The 21,301-nt window shown below is 40.0% G+C and overlaps 1 protein-coding gene across 2 annotated transcripts in view; it reads left to right on the top strand.

Moving 5' to 3' along the window:
* LOC139733238 (apoptosis-stimulating of p53 protein 1-like) overlaps positions 1-21,301 on the top strand; it is a 52,174-nt gene that overhangs the window by 12,741 nt on the left and 18,132 nt on the right. The window contains exons 1-2 of one of the 2 annotated variants that reach the window (XM_071644077.1): positions 9,377-9,633; positions 11,444-11,502. In XM_071644077.1, the coding sequence (XP_071500178.1) occupies positions 9,591-9,633; positions 11,444-11,502 (102 nt within the window). In that variant the 5' untranslated portion in view covers positions 9,377-9,590. Of the gene's footprint in view, positions 1-9,376; positions 9,634-11,443; positions 11,503-21,301 lie in introns of those variants that run through there. The other variant, XM_071644076.1, reaches the window with a different exon arrangement.

Below are 21,301 nucleotides of genomic sequence, written 5' to 3'. Positions count from 1 at the left end.
CCCAATTGCCCCCTTTCCTCCCCTCGCTTCTTCTCCCTTCCCCTTACCCCCTCCCATCCCATTCTCCCTCCCCTCCCCTCCCCTCCCCTCCCTTCCCCTCCCCTCCCCTCCCCTCCCCTGATATTATTGTTTTTCACAACTTCTGTGGGTATAAACAGCCTTTAGTGACACACATTCAAATAGGTTTGTTTTTGTTGTGTGAGCTGATGTAGTGGTAACATTCAGACACAATGCAATGTTATGCAAAATGATGATATACGATAAGAATACAACGATTTCTCAAGAATATCAGCAGGATTTTGAAGTTATGATTTGAATTATGTACATTTTGTAGTTTCTGTTTTGTAACTTCTATAACTGCATTGGCAATAGAGAGAGGTTATCTTAGGGACATCTTGTGGAATCTTACCTCGATATTGAGTAAAGCTCATTTCCAGTATGACTAAATCCATGAAAAACAAAAACAAAAACAAATGAAAGAATAAGAGAAGAGGTATGTCTAAGAGTCTGCTTTTTGGAGTGGAGACATGGGTAATTGGTTTCATGCTAGTGTCATATAAACATGAGGTTAGCATAGCCAGTGAACCAGGTAATGAGGACATTTGCTAAGAATTTCAAATTAGAAACCTTGCACATCTTACAGATGAAAACAGTATCAGGTGAGTTTGCTTTTTAATTAGACGCATCGGTCTTAATTCATGGTTGAACGAGGGCTTGAACAAAAACGGCACAAAACAAAACAAAATCACTGAAGTGTAAGCATTTCCTGTGTGTTCATTGTTTTCACCTTAGAATTGTTCTTTCTAGTGTATCAGTGGGAAGGACTGAAAGATAGATTTAGGAAAGAGAGGAAGGTTGGAGGAGAAAGAACGAAAGTTAGATAGCTAGATAGTGAGAGAAAAAAAGACTTGGAAACAAAATAGACACCACCGCTCCACACATCAGGGGTAGATGGGAAAGGACACAGGGGAAAAGGGGGATTGGAAGGAAGAAAGCCAGAAAAATTATAGGGATTTAGCAAAACCAAAACATATCTTTCTTTCAGACAAACAAAGATAAATAGATCGATGAAAAGACAACTGTCAGAGTGGCAGGTACAAGTGGATAGATTGATGGATAGATAGATGGATAGATAGATAGATAGATAGATAGATGGATAGATAGATAGATACATTGTAGATGAATAGATGATAGATGGATAGATAGATAGATAGATGGATAGATAGATGGATAGATGGATAGATAGATGGATAGATAAATGGATAGATAGATAGATGGATAGATTGAGAGATGGATAGATAGATAGGTAGATAGACAGATGGATAGATAGATGGATAGATAGATGGATAGATAGATGGATAGATAGATAGATAGATAGATGGATAGATAGATGGATAAATGGATAGGGCCTAGATAGATGGATAGATAGATGGATAGATAGATAGATAGATGGATAGATAGATAGATGGATAGATGGATAAATAGATAGATAGATGGATAGATAGATAGATAGATAGATAGATAGATAGATGGATAGATAGATAGATGGATAGATAGATGGATAGCTGGATAGATAGATGGATAGATGGATAGATGGATAGATAGGTGGATAGATAGATAGATAGATGGATAGATGGATAGATGGATAGATAGATAGATAGATAGATAGATGGATAGATGGATAGATAGACAGGCAAAGATGGCAGTGACAGAGGGGGAAGGACCTGCAGGGAAAGTTTTTGCAAGAAATGAATGATGAAAATATTGGAGATCATGGGGGGGGGGGGGGGGGGGGGAGGGCAGGGCAGATGGTGGGTTGGGGCGAGAAAGAGTGGTGAGCGTAGTAGCAAATAATGACTTCCTCAAACTTGTTTCCGGGCCAACCAGCTGTTCCCGAATTCAGCAGCGCTTCTCAGTGGCTGGTGGGTTGTCTCCCGGTGACAGTTATGTCACCTTTCAAACTTTTGAACCAGACCACCGCAACCTTTTTTTTTCCGTTCTTTTTCTTCTTTCTTTATGATATGCTCACTTTTTTTCTCTGTCATTCATACCTATTATGACATTTTCGTGCCATCCCAGGTTCAGCACACTCCCCCGGGCAACAGACTGTTTGCTATTTAGGCCTTACAAAAGGAAGTATTTGTGCAAAGGTTGTCTTTTTGTTTTTCCTGTATACTTCTTTCCCCCATCAATTTTTAGATTTTTCTGTCTGAGTGGAGACGGCCTGACTTTGCCACATGGGTTCATCAATCAAGCATTTAATTTGAATGTGAATTGCAGCGGACTTGTCCTTTTATTCCGGCTGTTTACTGCATTCCTGATTTTTATCAAATACAAGGAGAAAGAATGGTTGTATAAATAATCATTGCATATACCAACGGGCAGGGTTCTTGCACTTTTGAACCCAAGATGCAAATATTTCAGTAAATTTTGTAATATGTCTGTTGTTTAGATCCTTTACTGAAAGGCAATGCTGGCTAATGAGACATACCTCTTTACAGTTTATGGAAGGGGATTAGCTCAGCATGTTTGGGAAGTTTGAGATGGGTTCACTGTTATCATGCATGTTTATGGATAGATTGTTTGAGAGCAGTGAGAAGAAATGTTGGATAAAGATGTCTCCAAGATTCCTTTTGCTCTGACAGCCTCTCTTATTATTTGTATGGTGTCTCTTATTGTAACCTGTTGAGGACGAGTCACGAGTATACTCGGGCAAGTGTCTATGGGAAAAATGTGTTGTAGCAAAATCAGTCCGTCCTCAATGGGTTAAGAATTCCAAGCCTTGTAAAGAAACACAATTGTAGATTTTCTTTTTTAATTGTTTTCAATCAATTTTCTTCATATAATGTTTTGCACTTTCCCCACCCACACAGATTTTATCACACAAGAATGTTTTAGGATAGTATGACAAGTACCGATATGCATATTAGCAATTTAATAAACAACCTGTTAATGAAATGAGGGCTAATTATTCAGTGCTGTAGCAACGCATGTAGCACACATCATTTTTAGCGTCACTTCAGGCAACCACCAGTTTGATCAAATCAATCCCCGACCTGCTTCTCTGTTCTCCGTCCATGGCTGTAGTGGCAGTGTCCCCACCCTGTGTGATGGCAGGAGATCAGGGGATGAGGAGTGACAGATCAGTCATCAACCAGGGGATTTGATGTAGGAGGACTCCACCTGGCATTGGTAGTCAGAAGAGAGAGGGCTTGTTGGGTGAATACACCAAGGAGCATCTTGGTGATACAGTGGGTTGGGAAGTTGAACTGGCATACCTGTATGCTACATGGGGTCTTTCAATCTTCTCCTCGTCAGGTCACGTTACCTTTGCATTTCAGTCATGGCTTTGATAGTTGTCTTCTTTTAGAGAAGGATGGAGGGGGTTGAGGAGAGGAGTGGATGGTTAGATGGGGCGGGGATGGATGGGCCGAAGGGGGAAGGGGTGGAATATAGGGAGAGGGGGTGATGGAGAATGGTAGATGAGTGGATTGGGAGGGTTGGAAGAGGAGGTGATGGGGGGGGGGGTGGATTTTAGGAAGGAGGTGAAGTTGATGGGGGTGGGTAAGTAGGGAAAGGGTCAATCATCAGATTAGGGAGGGGTCAGATAGGGAGGGAGATGGGCAGATCGGGAGGTGTGGATGGGAAAGGGATGGGTAGGTACAGTTGATGGGATAGGTTAGAGAGGAGAATCCTTACTCTTGTGGTTTTAAAACTCCTTTTGAGCATGTACGAGTGATTTATGCTTGTATATGTGGCAGACATATTGCAACAGTCATTTCCTGGTGAAGTTATAACATTTGCCTCATAAATTCCACATGTTTATCCCCAGGCGAGTTGAATGCCCAAGGAGCAGTTAAAGCATACATAGAAAAAGAGACTTGCAGAATAGTTTGTTTGTCACTACTGGTGAACTTGATCATTTACTGGCACATGAACTTTTCTAACATCAAAACCATTCTTAGAAGTTTTAATTGTTGCCATAATTGCCCACGCCTCTTTTTCTTTTATGTAAAGATTGCAAAATTCTCACTGTATACTACTCTGTACACCTGTGTTATGATTTATACTATCATCAACCATGGTGTCTGTAGGTCAAATGGGCAATTGTATACAGTTGTGGGTGCATGAATTCCATGCATTTATCTTTTTTTATCCCTGTAAAATGTCTTTATTATACAGAGACCACCGCAGCAGGTGTTGATCGGAGGTGTTTATTTGTGTGGTATCATTTTGTCAGGCAAGCGTGATATATTGGGAGCAAAAGGTGGGCAAGGAGAGCCATGTATTATTGAGAAAGGTTGGATCTGAAGATACGTCGGTGACAAACAGTATCACCTATCCTTGTCTCCAGATTTTATTGGGAGTACTATACAAATGTATTACAAAATAGACTGTATGATAGCCAATAGGCTTCTATAGAAGCATTCTATTTTTTGAGTAGGATGTTTTGATTTGTTTGCGGGTTTCTTTCCTTTCCTTTAAATTTCACTTCCTAGGCATGGGGGCATATGGTGACGAAGGTTTATAAGCTCTGTGTAATTGATGCTAATGTGAAATTCCACTGGTAGAGAAGTCATACAATATATGACATCCATAAGATAGGTAACAATGAAAGAAGTGCAGTTTGAAAGAGGCCTTTTTATGTTTTTTATTATCGGACAACTCACCATTTTTTCACAGAGAAGTGTGAGGGGTTCCATGATGTACAATGCAGCACATACAGCGTACTGCCAGAAATGATCTAGTCCCGTATTGTTCACCAGATATCTGTGGTAACCACTAAGAGGGATTTCAAAATATGTGAAAGAACAGTTTCCAAATGTAAAGTACAGACACAAAAATCAGTTTTGAAAGTCTGAAAGCAAGCTTGAATCATGCTTGTCCAGGGCCCTGTTGCATAAAAGTTATAATCAAACGCAAGTCAAGAAAATCATACGCAACTTGATTTTCAGCCAATCAGAATGGAGCATTTGGGACTTACGTTTGATCTTCTTGACTTGCGTTTGATCGTAACTTTTATGCAATGTGGCCCAGAACAGGCAATTCTCATATCACATCTTGTTAATTGTTATTATCAGGGAGTGTTTTCTAGTTGGGTTTGACATACAATGTAATTCAAGGTGATTTGGTCTGTACAACATGATTGAGGAGGTGGAGCGTAGCTTTACCTTGCATTTACTTCCACAGTAGTGAATTGTGCACATACTGTATATGTTATACATGTACATTGTATTTTATTGCAAGTATGCATGTACACACTATGTGGATAGTGAGTGTTTGATTGACAGGTAATGACAGATGTGACAAAACTGTTGTGTGGAATGTCATTGGCAGTTACACTGTAGCTGTCAGTGAAGAGACTAAGAGTGGATCATGACTCTACCTGTGACAAGAAATGAGTTTCAGAAATTTTTATCAGATCAAGATAAAGTTTTTTAGTCTGTAACACCCATACAATTGTAGGAGGTATTTAGAAGAGCACCAAAGATTTCTGGCAGGTATGTATACCACAAAGGACTCAGAAATATGGAAGGATTAGGCATTTCAAGCATATGATACGAGTATCAGAATCTCGATGCCAAGTTTTTGGAAGTGCGGTGACCTTTTCAGCCGGGAGATGGGGGGCGGGGTGTTCGTCTGGTGCAGCATTTATTGTCTGTTTGCAAAAATGGAAATGCTTTGAGACCTATGACAAAACCAGCCTCACATAAGCTTGATCATGGATGCTCATCCTAATCCCCAGAGGGACTGTTCAGTGAAGATGTGGAAACCATGGCATTAGGGAGATTCAGGTCCCTTTCAAAATCTGATTTTATATGATGCAAAATCATAGGGGTCATTGATTTTGACCTTTGCCAAGCCTGACCTGCATTTGTGTAATTTCATAAAGGCTCAACAAATTGCAAAAAATTGTTCCAAATTGAGCAAAAAGTTTCTGTTTATTCAATATCATGTTAGAAAATTCTGGTACCACGCAAGATGGAGGCCTTCATTTTTAAGGACAGTAGAGACTAAAACTAGTCCAAATCTTTGTATGTTAATTTGCAAATTTTTATAACTTCTCTGTTTGTGTTTTGTAGTCTTTACTGTGTTTGCTTTACGATTGGTTAGACATGCTAAAGTCCTTCAGCCCTCTGATTTACAATACTCGTAAAATGTTTTGGAGGAAGCAAATAACACACTGTGCAGTTGACCAGAGTATTCTGTTTCTTGAGAGGTGTTCATATACTGTACATTGTAAGCCATGAAGTTATCTTGAGTCAGGGATCTCCCTGTCTTGACTTGTTGTAGGTCCATGACTGGATCAACTTCCTCAATGACACTACTGAAGTATAGATGTATGTCAAATCTTGACTTCAAACTGTTACACTGTAGGAGAGTTGAGTGACATACTTATTCAGCTGAGTTGTACACCTCTGAGTAATCACAAAAATGTGTTTCAGGGGGTGGGGAGAGCAAGGGGAGTGAGTAGGTAGATATCTCTATATCAACACCCACAGAGACAAGAAGCATGATAGAACGACACACAATGTCAAACCAATCAACTCCTTGAACTGCAGGAGAAATTTGAATTCTTATATACCTACTGATCATAGATGTATTATGACTGTAGTTTATCCCTTGATTTCACTCCAGGTAATACAACAAATTTGATTATAAGGTCAAATGCAATGTGTACCGTAAAGTTCCGTGTATAAGACGCACTATTTTTTCGTCAGAAAACATTGAAAATCGGGGGTGCGTCGTACACACGGGTACAGTCGAATCACGGAAAAAAATCCGTCATGTACACCCAATTTTATAAGGCCAACTTGGGGCCATGTACATGCCCATCGACGTTTGGAAGGTAAGCAATCACTAAAACTTACGGATAAATGAGCAATCTTTCAATCGGGACACACACAAAAGCTGCAAATACGAGATAAACTTACGATTGGCCTTGTGCAGTAACGATGTATCAATCTGGCCATAGACAACAGCTGTAACAGCACTGCTGTATGCTACCGATGTCAGTCTACCAAGCTACCAACAGCCAACCTAGTAGCTGGAATACGCGATGTACAGGTATCATTACTAAATTACCAATACCGTAAAACTTATCAATGTACTAGTATCAATATGTCCATAGACAAAAGCTGTAAAATACGGAGTAGGATCGACACTATGTCACCGTAAATATGAACGATGTGTGAAGCATGCATGCATATCCGTGTCGTTCGTTTGCTCTTCATTTCACGAGGCCAGCTAGGATAGCATAGCTACACTGTTTATAGCTAGCTAGCTAGCTAGCAAGCCTTTGGCAAAGGCAGCAGCTGCTGCAGAGCTAGCTAGAGAGGCTTTTGCAAAGGACTTGCGTGCACACAGCGATCGGATCGTAACGCGCTTGCGCGTTGCGCGCTGTGTGTGCAAGTCCATTGCTCTCTGTGTGCGTGTGCTGAAATTATAGCGAGCTGCCTTTTGCAAAAGGCTAGCACTGTGCATACAAGCGTGGTACAAGAGACACACATGTTACTGGTAATCCCTCCGGGCGAAACAACAGTGAGTGTACCAGTAAGTACCGTACGCACCGTACGTCTCGCCGTATGATCCCTCTGCTACACTTGTTGATGTTTTTCTTATTTTTCTTAATGAACCTTCTAGTCTGACATGCGTCAATACGCGAGACACCTTCTGCCATGTATGACAGCAAAGATCGTACTGTACACTCATGAGTACGATGTGCATGACACATGTACCATGATTGAAAGGCGAAACAATAGCAAGTGAGTACCGAGACAAGTCTCGCATTTTGCGTCTTCCATATTTTGCCGATGTCCGATGAATACCGTTAAAAGAAAGTATAAAAGGAAACGAAAAATAGAGCAAATACATGCTGCATTCTAGGGAAATTTTGAGCTGAAAAAATATGTATGACACACGCAATATTTGCGTGGAATTTTTTTTTTTTTTTTTTTAAATTTTAGGTCCGAAAGTAGGGGTGCGTCTTATACACGGGTGCGTCTTGTACACGGAACTTTACGGTAATGTGTTGAGTACTTAATGTACATGTATGTACAGATTGCCAATGCAATATTTTTCTGTGAAGTCAACAAACGTAGAATAATTTGTCTTTGATTATTGTTTACCTTTGGGCTACACAGACAATCGTAGCTGATGTTAGTATGTCATGCGAGGTAAATGTATGATAAGGCCACCCTTCGTACTTGTAATCATAACATCAATGCAAAAGTTGACTTAGCCAAACTTCATTCTCTCCGAGTGACAAACGTGCGACTTTGGACTCATATACAGTACAAACATGGAACGATCTATGAACGTGACTCAACATCAATGAAATACTGATGTCACTACCCAACAGGGAAGTAATGTAGTATGTTATCTTGTGATTAAGATGCGTTCTTACTTCAGAGAAGACAGAGAAATATGTCGAGATGTTTACAATGACAACTGCCATATCAAGTCAGCACATTTACAGTATGCAATACGAAAGAAATATTACGAGCAAATCTATGATACAAATCTGAAGAATAGTTTGACTTCAAGAATGACAAGGTACATAATGTAACATGATTTTCCAAGGGCTGTTAAAAAAAGAACTAAACCTGAGAAAGAAAAAAAGAGGAAAAGCTACTGATCAAAAGACAATAATGACCCTGACACGACTGTTTATCTAAACCATCTTGAAGTAAGTTGTGGATTGAACTTTCAAATGTGTATTGAAGATTATAGTTCTTCTTGGTAATCATGTCTTCAACATACATTTGTAGCGAAGGCTGACATGGTTTATGTGAATAAGTGAAATAAGTGATACTTTTGTAAAAAAAACAAATCAATTTCTCATTGAGTATTGGATGCAAGCGAGAAATCATAGGGCATGTACCAGACACTCAAAGTAGGCTCAGTTTTTGTTCGAATTTAACCAGATGAAGAACTATATCATTTTTTGTCCTAGGGTTACTAATACTGTAATTTTCTGAAAGGAATTGTGTGTTTGTTTGTTTTTTGCTCTGTTGATGAATGGGTAAAGCCATGGACCTAAAAGTTTTGGAAGTGATGCAAGAGGCAAGGCTGGGCAAGGGACAGCATTGGTTTGCTGGCATTGGCATTCACGTACGTGCAATGGCATGAACCCGATGTATAGCTGAAAACCAAAGAACTGATGGACCGTGACTTTTATTACTGCAGGTCGCTGTGATAAGGTTGAGGGAATGTGAGTGGGTGGGGAGAATGGGGGGGGGGGGGGGGTAGTTGATTGGTAGATGGGCGGTCCTTACTGATCCCACGGCCAGACTTGTTTAACCTATGAGTGAGTGAGTGAGTGAGTGTTAGAGGAATTTGTGTACTTAACTAGTGAGTGTATGGGAGGGACTTATTGGCATTGACTTTGCCAAGTTGCTCCCCCCCCCCCCCCAAAAAAAGTAATGCCTTATGTCTGCGTATACATAAACAAGTGGATTTGACTGAAATCTAGCAGTTTTGGTTGGGAGGTTAGAGTGAAGTGTAGCCTGGAGTCTAGCTTCCTCTGATTGAAAGACTGGTCCTTGTGTATTTGTGGAACGGTGTCAGGATTACTGCCAGTCTTTGGGATGGAAGTGTTACTGCCTGAACCGGCCAGATTCCACAACGTCTGTATGTATTTGCCACCACACGCGTAATTGCCTCACTCGATTTGACTGTTGAGCATTTACGTTTCATTTTATTTTCAGGATTTGTTACCTTTGAGTATCTTTGTCTCTGGGGATAGGTGGATTTCATGGAAACCAAATGTCTTTGCCTCTCTTGATGTAAATTGCCCTGGCTCTGAACTAAAATTGAGAAAAGGATTTTCTTTTTTGTATTCATGCTGACCAGCATTTAAGTGTTCTTTTTTTTAATAGTCCAAGTGTTCACTGTGACCTACACTTGTACATCCTTTTTGATTTTTTTTTTCTTTTGAACTTGAAATCTGCCCTGACACAAGGCACTCTACATTCTCCAAGTGCTGATTGGCCACATTTGCCTTTGCCTTGTGGTAGGCAATAAAACCCCGGCTGGAGATAAACTCTGCTGTATACAGTACCTTTCCAAATTTTCTGAGTGAATACCGAGTCTAATCACAACCGTGTGGACAGAAAAGAGTAGGCCTATGCTGTCATTTGGAATAAAGGCTCTGTGAAAGACACTATACAAGACTGTACTCTGAACTGTGCATTTAGTTTGTTTGGTTTATCTTTTCATCTCTTTGCCAAAGACATGGATACTCTGATGATAATAAGTTTGTCTTTAATTTTTGTTGTTGTTGTTGTTGTTATTGCTGTAGTCTTTATTCCAGCATTTTGTAATGGATTCTGTCTGTTTTTTTTTTTCTTTCTTTGCCTTTTGCATCAAACATTGCATTGCATCACAACTTGTACAGAATGTTGCCTATATACTTCAATGTATACCTGAGATATTCTTGTAAAGATGATGGACTGGCATATATGTTTGCCGCATTGTTCTGCATTTAACTTGTAAGCCATGAGTGGCTAATATTGCTGCAGTCATTTAGAATGCAGTACTTATTGACTAAGGATATGATTTGGATGTCTTTCATATTGTGATACTTGGAGCCATTATTGTGAATTTATTGTTTTACTCTTAGCCCAGGGTACTCTCCAGTGCTTCTCTAAAGTGCTGTCAATTGATTTTTGTTTCAACACTTGTACACAAAATTCAATACTTGACACAAAAGGAGGATCATTTTTTTGAGTGATAGACAAAATGTTTTTTCAAACTCATGTAAATGAATGTAAGCTAGATTGTACTCTTCGAGATATGTGTTCAATGAAGTTGTCAGTGACTTAAAAGGAACTTGTTTACTCCACCTATCACAAATCCTCGGAGACCCGCTCTTAAAAGTTGAGTGCCCCTGAAGAATTGGGAACTGGAGCAGGAATGCCCACTGCTTACAAATTTGGGTCCCGTGTTCGCCTCTCACTGCACTCTTTCCAAACAGCTTCCCTTGTCCAGATTTGTTTTTCTTTAGCAATAACAGAAGGGGAAGTCTTAGTGACCTGAAGAGTCAACCCGTAAACAGTTGTATGCAAACGAGAAGGGTTTCAGTTACAGCAAACAAGTCCGTCAACAACAGTGGATGAAAAGTGCGCTCTCCCTGAATATGTTGAGTCTCTGCCACCGTGGATGATGGTGAACAGGGTCTACAACTGTAGTGCAGGGAATATCACTTTTGACCAATAGAAGCCATGATTGGAGTATGTTGGCAATATAGCACAATGATTTCATGTATTTGCAGCATTTGTTGTGGGGGGGGGGACTTTTTACTTCAGTGTTGAAGGATTTGGATTTAGTATGTAAAACTGTACATGGATTTTGTTGGGATGTGATTGTAAGTGAGAAATGCTGATTCCTGTTAATACAACAAGGTTTAAAATGTTTCTTTGATTTTCTTTTGATCTCACAGGGCGCAGACAGAAGAAAAAGCCTGGAATCAAAGATGGCAATTCTACCGAAGATCTAAAGGTGAGAACTAAATTTCTTTAACACAACACGGTACATGTATGTACACACTACCAAAAAGCCTCTATAGAGAAGAAACTTTGGGCAAGCTGGAAAATATTTGATTTCTGTTGGTTAGTTATGCTATTGTTGGACTATACCTCTGATCAGTTGTTCAAAGCTTGTTGGGCTCTCTGGACATCGCTTTGTTACTCTTGTAACAAGAGAGAAACCAAGAGACATCGTGACTGCCTTGATGACGTATTCATTGTCTTTTGTCGTGATAGTAACGATCCATGGTAAGATACAGCTCTGCAGCAAATCTCTGAAAAGGCTTTGAAGAGGATATTGTGAGTAACAAATGCAATCTTCCATATGAATACACTTGATTGAAATCAAGATTTCATTCCTCTGTAATTACTGTATGGGTGATGAATTACTTCCAGTACAGCACAAAGACGGGGGGGGGGGGGGGGGGGGGGGGGGGTATTTCTTCCAGATATTTAAAAAAGGTAACTTATAAGAAACCACCCACAATCGAGCCGTTTTACATAGCCTTGACTACTGACCACTCAATCTTATTCCTGTCCACTTCGCTTTTCTGTTTGCCAAGGTTATACTCATCGAAATGAAAGATCCATTGAATTTGACCTTCCGTTCGCAGGTATTCTGAGCTTTCTTTCACTATGCAAATTCCTCTCATTCTACTCGCCTGTTTGCGTCAATTCTCTGGAATTCGTAGGTGTAGCCTTCGCAGAAGCAAGGCAGTAAAGCTCATTGTATCATGAATTAAATTTCTGGGCTTCATTCACTTGAAATGTTGACAAAACATTTTTTGTAGTCAGTGCACCTCACTCAGTGCATTTCGGCATGTGCAAACATTCAACTCTGAAAGAGTGCAAGAAAAAGATGGGCATAGCTTGGAGTTGACCTTTAACCCCAAACTCCCAAACACTTTGTGTGTGAAAAAGCATGTCAGAATTTCTTTCTGAGTGATCAAGAGGGTTTTATTTGCCCTCTGCAAACTACAGTGCATTCATTAGCGGCCAAGATGGTATGTTTAGCTCTGGCAAATGGCAGCTCACTAAAAGAGACTAGAGTTGCTGTTCTGAACTAGAAAAAAAAATGGGGATAAAAAGCCACAAAAATGCTCGTGAAATGAGATTATGAGTAAAGTTCAGATGGAAGTAAGCCATCTTTTTTATGAACTGCCAATAATTTGTTCATTTCATTGGAGAGCAGTTATCATTCTATCATGCCCAGTAGTCCTTCCTTTTTTTTTTTTTTGGTCTTCATACATACACAAATTCACTCCCTAGAGCTACCATGCACAAACACAGGCAGTTCCCTTCTCAATGAGTCATTCCCGATTTCATGCATTTCTTCAGTCATTTTTTATAGCATTTGTTATTTTTTGTTACGCTGAGCAAGAGAGAGAGAGAGAGAGAGAGAGAGAGAGAGAGAGAGAGAAAGAAAGAAAGAAAACCCATTCTAGAGTTTTTCCACTGTCTTGACGTAGATAATTCCCAGTGATTGTTTTGGGTAACCGTATGGCTGCCCACTAGCGTTAAATCCTGCTGAAAGTAGTGTAACGAGAGGTGAATGATTTTCATTGTGCCTTGATGCTAACACTGTTGATCGATGCATGCATGTCTTGATTGGCTAGGGAGATAGACTGCAAGGTAGACTGCATGTTGGCTGAATACGAAGATACATGTACCGTGTAGAGAGATCAATAAATAGTGAAAAGAAAGCAAGCATTGGCCAGGCTGCGCAATCAGTTGTGATAATAAACTTGGTTTAAATACCATGGGCTGTTGTCTTTACCCTGCGGTCATATACAACATCGCTTTTGCTCCCTTTTATCTGTACCAAATTAAAGATAAACATTTGCCATATTGTGGTGGCAAACTTTCATTAAGAATTGCTATATGAACTGGTAGTCACTATTCATTAGTGATGAAATGTGTTTGATTTTATGTGTGTGTGTTTTTTAATGTGTAGAGCTGCACAAACATCAATGAAAAGACGAAACATGTAGGTGTATGTCTGAAATTCAGATATGAGGGGGCAGTGTTTCAGTGCATTATTAACACATTGTATAAAAGAGTATACCCACTTAAACATCATCAGATCGTATGAAGAGGCGAGTATCAATATAAAATTATGCAATTGACTTCCAAATAGTACTAGTTCTGTTCTTTATCATCCAACAGATGTGTTAGTTTTCTTCAAATGTCACAGCACTTGGCCTCCAAAATATTGCTTTTCATTGGCCATAAAATTATCAGAGTCACTGCCTTTCTATCCACCAAACATGGGATAATATACTTACCTACAGTTAAAGATATACAATATAGACTCTCAAATTGTTTTGTCGCTACAATAATAAACTGTCCTTTGTGTTTGCTGTGTGTATGTGTGTGTCTGTGCTTGTATGTTTCCTTTTCTAAATGCATGCTAGTCTTGGTTCTAGACCTCACTTGTTTGAAGCAAATGTATGTGGAGATTTGATTACCAAGATTTCTATAACGAATGTTATTATTCTGACTTCAGATAAGTCTATCGAGTATCTGAAGATTGTGGAAAGATCACGTAAGAAACGGACATCCAAAAACCAGCAAAATATGTGTTGGCTCTGTACTTAGGTTGTCTTTTAACCCGTCGAGGACGAGTCCCGAGTATACTTGGGTAGGTGTCTATGGGAAATGCGTGTTGTAGCAAAATCAGTCCGTCCTCAACGGATTAACTAACCTTTATGGTTGAAATTCATGATTCATGAAAATGAAATTCTTCTGTCAAGATATTTTCATTGCAACTGACATAACCTTTATGGTATGGTCAACTTCTTAGCGAGACAGGCGAAAACTACAGTCTTATATTTTTATATACATAGCAGCCAAGCCACCAGGTACTACAGTGTAGGTAGCTCCAGGATATGAAGTAGGCCTATAGCCCTTTGACAGAACAAACCTGAACAAAACTACTCATCAAACCAAACGTTCTTAGCATTATTCAGTGGGTAATCCAAATCCTGTGTGCTCTCATTCGGTCTTCCTGTTCTGTTTTATTTGTGGAAGTGGGGACTATTTGCATGTGAATGGGGTACAGTGTTGCTGCTCTGAAGAGTTCATTGAGGCAGGTGCATTTAGCCTTGCGTTAATCGTGATTTGCAGCGATGCATGATCCTGCGCATATAGTGGTCTCCCAACCAGCAAAGAAATGTATGCACACAATATGTTTATGAGCTCTTGTACGCAGCAGAGTTTCTTGGCACAGATGAATTAGTGCCTTGTTAGTGCTGTTCATGTGTAACAACCATGCAGATATTAAAGTGAGAAAAACTCTCCCTCGTGCCTTATGCCACTGACAACCGAACAGGCCCCCTTTGCAGTATACATTCCCTCATGCCAAATTCCATGAGGATAGCCTCAGTTTCATATAACTTTTGGTAGAGAGCGGCAAGAGGGGGAAAAATCCGATACAGGCGGTGGTTGATCGAGCAGCCTTTCAAATCATCAGCAGTACAGTGATTAGCACTTCCAGACAGTGGTCTCCCTTGACTTGGGTTGTAAGCGTGAAAACCACATAGCTCCTTTGTATAGAGTGTCAGGAGAACAGAGAGTCTTGACAGAGAAAAGCTTGAAAGGCAGAACAGAGGGGGATAAAAAAGGAGTCAAGACGGCCAGAATAGAATATAGGTGTTGGTGTGAAACACTGCATTACTCAGGCGATTGGCAGTTAGTCTGGAAAACTAGACCCCTTTGTCACATCTGTGAGAGAAAGTCAAAATGAAAAAAATTGTATATTGTAATTATAGGCTATTTTCTGCATTGCACGCAGGACAGGATTTTGAGAATGTCCGTTTTGTAACTGTGTTTGCAATATGAGCATTCATGATATCTTGAGATTCCTTTTCCACCAATAAGCACAATATCCACGATCAAAAGTTTACTTATACATTGTACATTACAATGTGCAGGAAATTTTAGAGAGCATTTCATGGCACTGATAATGGGATATATCAAGATCAATGATTTCACCTTAATTTCCTGAGAATTATCACGGCATGTGTAATTGGTACAGATATCCAGACGGAATTGTGAGTGAGCATTATTTCTTTTGTTGATGGATCAAACTGAAAAGGTCTTGGGGATGGAATGGGGAAAAATGTTACGTACATATAGGCAAGGTACCTACTGGTATGCTTTGCACACACCAGGATCACGTAGCAATATGTGTATTTATCGAAGGACAGTGTTGCAATCCGCATCCAAGAACGAAGAAAGCTCGATTTTCTCTGTGATTTTCCCCCGCTCACCGGCATCTCTCCCACACTGCATCGTCTTTGATGGACGCAATAAAAGAGACATTGGAAATCAATGAAGTCATTGTGTCGATTAAGTGAGCAAAGTCGCTGCACGGTGCCGGATGAAAAAGAAAAAAAAAGCAGATGTAGGGTGGCTTTTAAAAGTAAAGTAGTTCAGCCAGACGTGGTCCTTGGAGAAAGGTAGAGCGATTATTGGGAAGGCAAAGCAAAGAGACATGATATATTCTTTTGTGGAGTAGAGGTAAGGCCTAAGTTCCTAGTAGCCATGGTGTCGTTGAAAGCAGTAGAAATTTCCATTCGATATGCTCTGAATCTCTGATCACCTGCAAAGGGAAGTATACCTCTCTCCATAACTAAACAGCAATGATATGAAAATTGAAATGAGATGATAATTGATGCTCTGTGTGTTCTGTCTTATCTTGTGTGCACTTAACTTAATTTTGTCACAAATTTTGTGTAAGGATGATGCATATATAGTGAATTTGTAGAGTGTCCATGTTTTGTGTTGTATGTGAACACCTCAGAGCTGAATGTGCCTGCGAGAAGAACTGAACCAAAGTCTTGCAATCACAACAGAGAAGCTGTCATTTGTTTCCGGCAGAATTAATTTTCTTGATTGCTCGCACGGAGAAGTGTGCTTCGCGGCAGTGCAAGACGTTACTGCAATGTGATGTTACGTGCGAGGGTCACACATCTACATTTCATTCATGAAGGGGGGGGGGTCCCTTGTGCCCTGAGGGCTAGTGGCAGTGGGGCATGACAATCTTTTGAAATTAGCAGCCTTGGGCTTTTGACTGGCTCCCTGAGAGGTGGCTTGAGTGAAGCAAAAGAGCCTTGGTGGTTTCTTGTCTGGCCTCATATTCTGCCTGTCACACTGCCTTGTTGACTCTGACACTTTATGTCATTCTTTACCAATAGTTAATGAATTTTTCCCTGCTTATTTCCTGCAGCTCTGGTTTATTTTGTGGAGCTCCTTTGCCCAGCCATGTTTAGATAATATGTACGTAATTTGTTTCTGGACGCAGTGTTATCTTGCTCTTCTACAGCAAACATGATATCAGCTGGGTCAAGATCTTTCTGAAAATTCAAGGTTTTTGGCCCCAGTAGAGCATCATCAACGGTATGAAGGAGGAAAGAGCTAAAACAGACAATGTATACTGTGTAAATCAATTCTTTCCTGCAAACTGCATGTCACAGTGGTCTTCTTCATGTGAGCAAGTTGTTTCCCCCAAAATGGCTTTGAACCAAACATTAAAGTTATCATGTTGTATAAGGACTGTTTTTCTACAATGAACCACCCCCCCCCAAAAAAAAAAACAAAAAACAAAAAAAAAAAACATGAATGTAGACATGTCCATGCCAATCACTTTTGGAGTATATGGACTTCAGTAATTGTGCTTATAAGTGGCAGGCTTCCCTTTTTCACCACTGTACTAGGATCTGTTTGCATGGTATGTGCTGATACACTTGTGGCAGGTTCTTTGTAAACATGCCTCCTCCCCCAAAAATGTTTTGAGGCAGCAGGATATGAATAACAATGGTATTGCATGTTTTTACGTCAAATCAGATATCAATATCTAAGTCAGTGAAAACATTGGCATAGAGATCACAAGACTAACTTTTTTTTCTAATGGCTCATGTGGGCTACCAAAATTTTAAAATGTGAAATATTGGTGGCCGGAACCAAAAGGACACATAAACAGCTATTTTGAAACCAAAAGGACACATAAACAGCTATTTTGAATCTAGTTGCCCAATTTGACCACCACAAGATAACCTTTTGTTGGGAAGTTTGGTGGCCCAACAAATTTTTAGGGACCTTGGGCCATGGGGCCACTGCTAATCCCCTGATGTTGAGCCATCTATTTGGCATCTATTTAGACACTGGTCATATTTAAAATATATGATTACAAGTCTGCTCATTGCATAGATAAGTGTTGAATGTTGTACTCCTGGTATAAATTCTCATCTCTATAAAGTTTGGAGAACTGAATTTGATTTCAAAGTCTCAAAGTCTACATTAAAGTCTGCATCTGCCTAGTTTTAACAGAGCTGTGTTGACATTCCTACTTGATGAAACTGAAAGGGATTATTAACTGCATTCTTGAGGTGTGTCCCACCAGAGAAGATGATATTTCGAATTGAATTTTAAAGATTTCTTTTTGAATTGGATTTGAAACCACACAAGTGTGGAAAAATGTGCTCTCCGTCAACGTTCGAAACTATTACGGTAAACTGTTTGGAATCGATTTGACAATTGCACAATGGATACCTATAGTGTGACTTGTGTACATTGTAATCTACCCGAATGCTAGTTCCTGAATAATTAATGGTTGTAACGACGCTATTTACATTCCATCTGAAACTTTCTCATTGATTTTTTCCCCTCTCTTCTTTCAACCATGTGGTCCATAGTGTGGTTGAGGTGACATCTTGTTGATCGCTGCTGTCACATTAAGCAAACATGCTTTCTGAGCTCATGTCTGTTTTTTTTTTTTTATCACAATGTGTTATGGTCATCTGATTGACAAAAATTAACCTTAGATGCAGCCTTTCATGATCAAACTTCTTGTATGAGGATTTTCATGTGCAACAATTTATTTGTATGTCATTCTCTGAAAACTTCAGAACACAAAGCTGATGCCCAAATTGTGTCCAGGAGAAGCAAATGATAATGATAATGATAGAAATTTAACATGATGAAAGTGAGGCACTTTAGCAGAGCTAATCTCATGCAAGAGTTTCTTGCTTTAAGGATGAATTGCTTTAGTTGAGAAAATTTCATTTCTTTGCTGTAAGCTGCTTCACCGTTTGTTTTGCTGCACTCCAACACTAATCTTTCTCATTTTGCAGTCCTCATGAATACTTAGCATTCTATTCCCCTCCATGCATTTGGAGATAGATCTTACCTACAGTTCCTCAACAAGTTGATGAATGATTCAAATGAATTGAATGTCTAGTGTCACATAGAAGATAAAAAAAGAAAACCTCCAAAAAGACCCAACTGACAGTCTGAAATGTAGGCTAGCAGTGAGGAGGTCTGCATCAGCTTGCTGCCACCAATGTTGGGCAGGATGTCCTCTCTGTTGCCATCATCCATAACTGTCTGTCTCTAAAGGCAGGTGCAATTCTCAAAGCCTCCTAGTGTTTCACAGATGGCATACCAGGTACCTCGTAGCCTCATCTTTGATTAATGAGGGTCGCCAGGTTGTCCACTTTTTCCCAGGTACACTGGTGACCCCCCCCCCCCCCCCCCCCCCCCCATTGACCCATAGTTAACAGGCAGGTCAACATTTACATGCAGGGAAAAAAAAAATGACTGTACTATCTTTTTATATCTTGGTGTTTGTTGCATGGACATACATGTACCACAAACAAATTGCTGCAAAGTTGCCTACCAAATTTTAGTGTGCATAGTGCATGAGCAACTGGTCTGATGTGTGTTCTGTGTGTGCCATTATTCCCTTGTCAATATTTGCTTCCCAGCACATTTACAATTCAAGGGCTCTTTCTTTTGGAGGAGTTTGGCTGAGGTCAGTTGCATAGAACTTTACAGAGCTTTTGGCCTGGTGCACACGGAGCTGCGGAGAGGCAGTCCGACACAACACACACACACACACACACACACACACACACACACACACACATAAAGGAAGATAGATTTAGACAGATTATTCTTAAAACTTATAGAAAGGTTAAAGACAAACATTCTTTAGAAAAAAAAAATTGTGCTGAAGCCTACAGGGGCACTTGACTAAAGATTGATTAGAATGAATTTCAAGGGACTAAATGAGGTGATTGACTTGCATAAAACTTTCTTATCGTTTTGTTTGGTAATTTTATATCTAGGAAGCCATGTTTCCTTGTCTGTTTAAAATTTATACAAGGTAAATATGATTTATATTTCATTTGATTTAAATGGATCTGCTTTAAAGTGCTCATTAACAAATATGTCATGATGTTTATAAATGTACACATACTTGTGTTTTCATAAGGATTATTAGTGAAGTTAACCTCTACCCCTAATGATGAATGTCATTTCGTGGTTGATTACTGTCTTTTCATAAAGACAGATAATTACAGTGACACAGGGCATTGAAGTGTGTGATTTAACCTTTTTTTTCTTTTTTCTTTTTTCTTTTTAGAAGGAACTGTAGTTTTTGAAGGCTGCACCTTGTTTTGTTGACACATTCTACCATGTTTCATGTCATAGATGAAAAAAGAAAATGACATTTAAAAAAATACTGGTATTGTGCCAACGGACCCTTTGACCAAAGGATAATTGGATAGTTTAAAGTCGCCGGTAGACAAGTGGCCTCCCTGTTTTGTTGTGACATCGAAACCGGTGACGCAGTGGTTGAAATCTCGTCAATGGGAGTGTATTGTTCATCACCTACACCTGTATGTTACCGGTGATTGTAAGTTTTCTGTTTTGTTCTGCCCTACTGCGCATCCAATGGACTCCATCATTATGCCAAGCCTGCATAAATTTGATTCTGCGATATGAAAGCACATAGCTGTGAGCCACTTGTTCCGTGATTCATAGAACCTTGTCGTTCAAGGTGTGGAATGTGATTAGCATAATGTGGATTGCAGTACATTTGGACTTCATTTCCAGTTTCTCTCTCTTTCTCTCCTGTTTCCTTTGTCAGGGTAGTTTCTTGTTCCCCTTTCCGAGACTCCACTGGGAGTGTGAGTCAGAGCTCCTTTGTTTTCTAACCGGTGTGTGTAGCACCGGACTGAATTACTGCATCACGTCAGCCAGCGTCTTACCACTCTCTTACCGACACAAACCAATCTCAGAAAATTTCTCTCTCCTCCTCTCCTCTCCTTCTCAACCTGATCAATGTGCCATTTGTTCTGTACCTTGACCTTATCAATCGCTAGGAAAGGATTTCTAGTTGCTACTTTCTCCCGCAACTGGTAGCCTTCCTCATATTTCTAAGCATTACTCTCTCTATTCATTCCATCTTTTTCCCCGCCTCCATTCAGTCCCAATCCCTCTATTCTGTGTGATGTTGTAGATGAAATCCAGTGAGTGCGCTGTTCCCCTCTCTTCCTCCTTCCTGTTTCCTCTTGGAGAACAATAGAGGGTTTCTCTCAGGCAGTGGAGTAAGCAGCGGCAGTGGCTCGCTGCCAGGTTGGAGTTCTGCCTCCATTTCATTCTCCTGCCTGTGTGTCCCCCAGTCTAGACGTTGCATCGATAACTGGAGGAAAAAATTGAGTCGCCATGCAAGGCCTGACTTCTGCCAGGAGGAGTGTGGCTGCTCCTGCAATGCATGTGGTAAGCTGGACATTCAGGACTTAGTGTAGATGGTGAATATGTCAATGTTTCTGGTGGTTTCTGATCGCGGTTAGATTTTAGGGCGCTTGTTGATGACATGTTCTCCATCTTTGGAGAGAGTTTTTGATACAGGGGCTGATAGCATATTTGTGTTTTCATGACAAATGAGTTGATGTAGAGTACGGAAGGTGAGAGTTGCCTCATCAGCA

Source organism: Diadema antillarum, unplaced genomic scaffold (assembly GCF_040938485.1).
Source record: "Diadema antillarum isolate AM-2024a unplaced genomic scaffold, OU_Dant_1.0 seq00000463_RagTag, whole genome shotgun sequence".
NCBI lineage: Eukaryota > Metazoa > Echinodermata > Echinoidea > Diadematoida > Diadematidae > Diadema > Diadema antillarum.
This window is presented reverse-complemented; position numbering and strand designations above follow the sequence as displayed.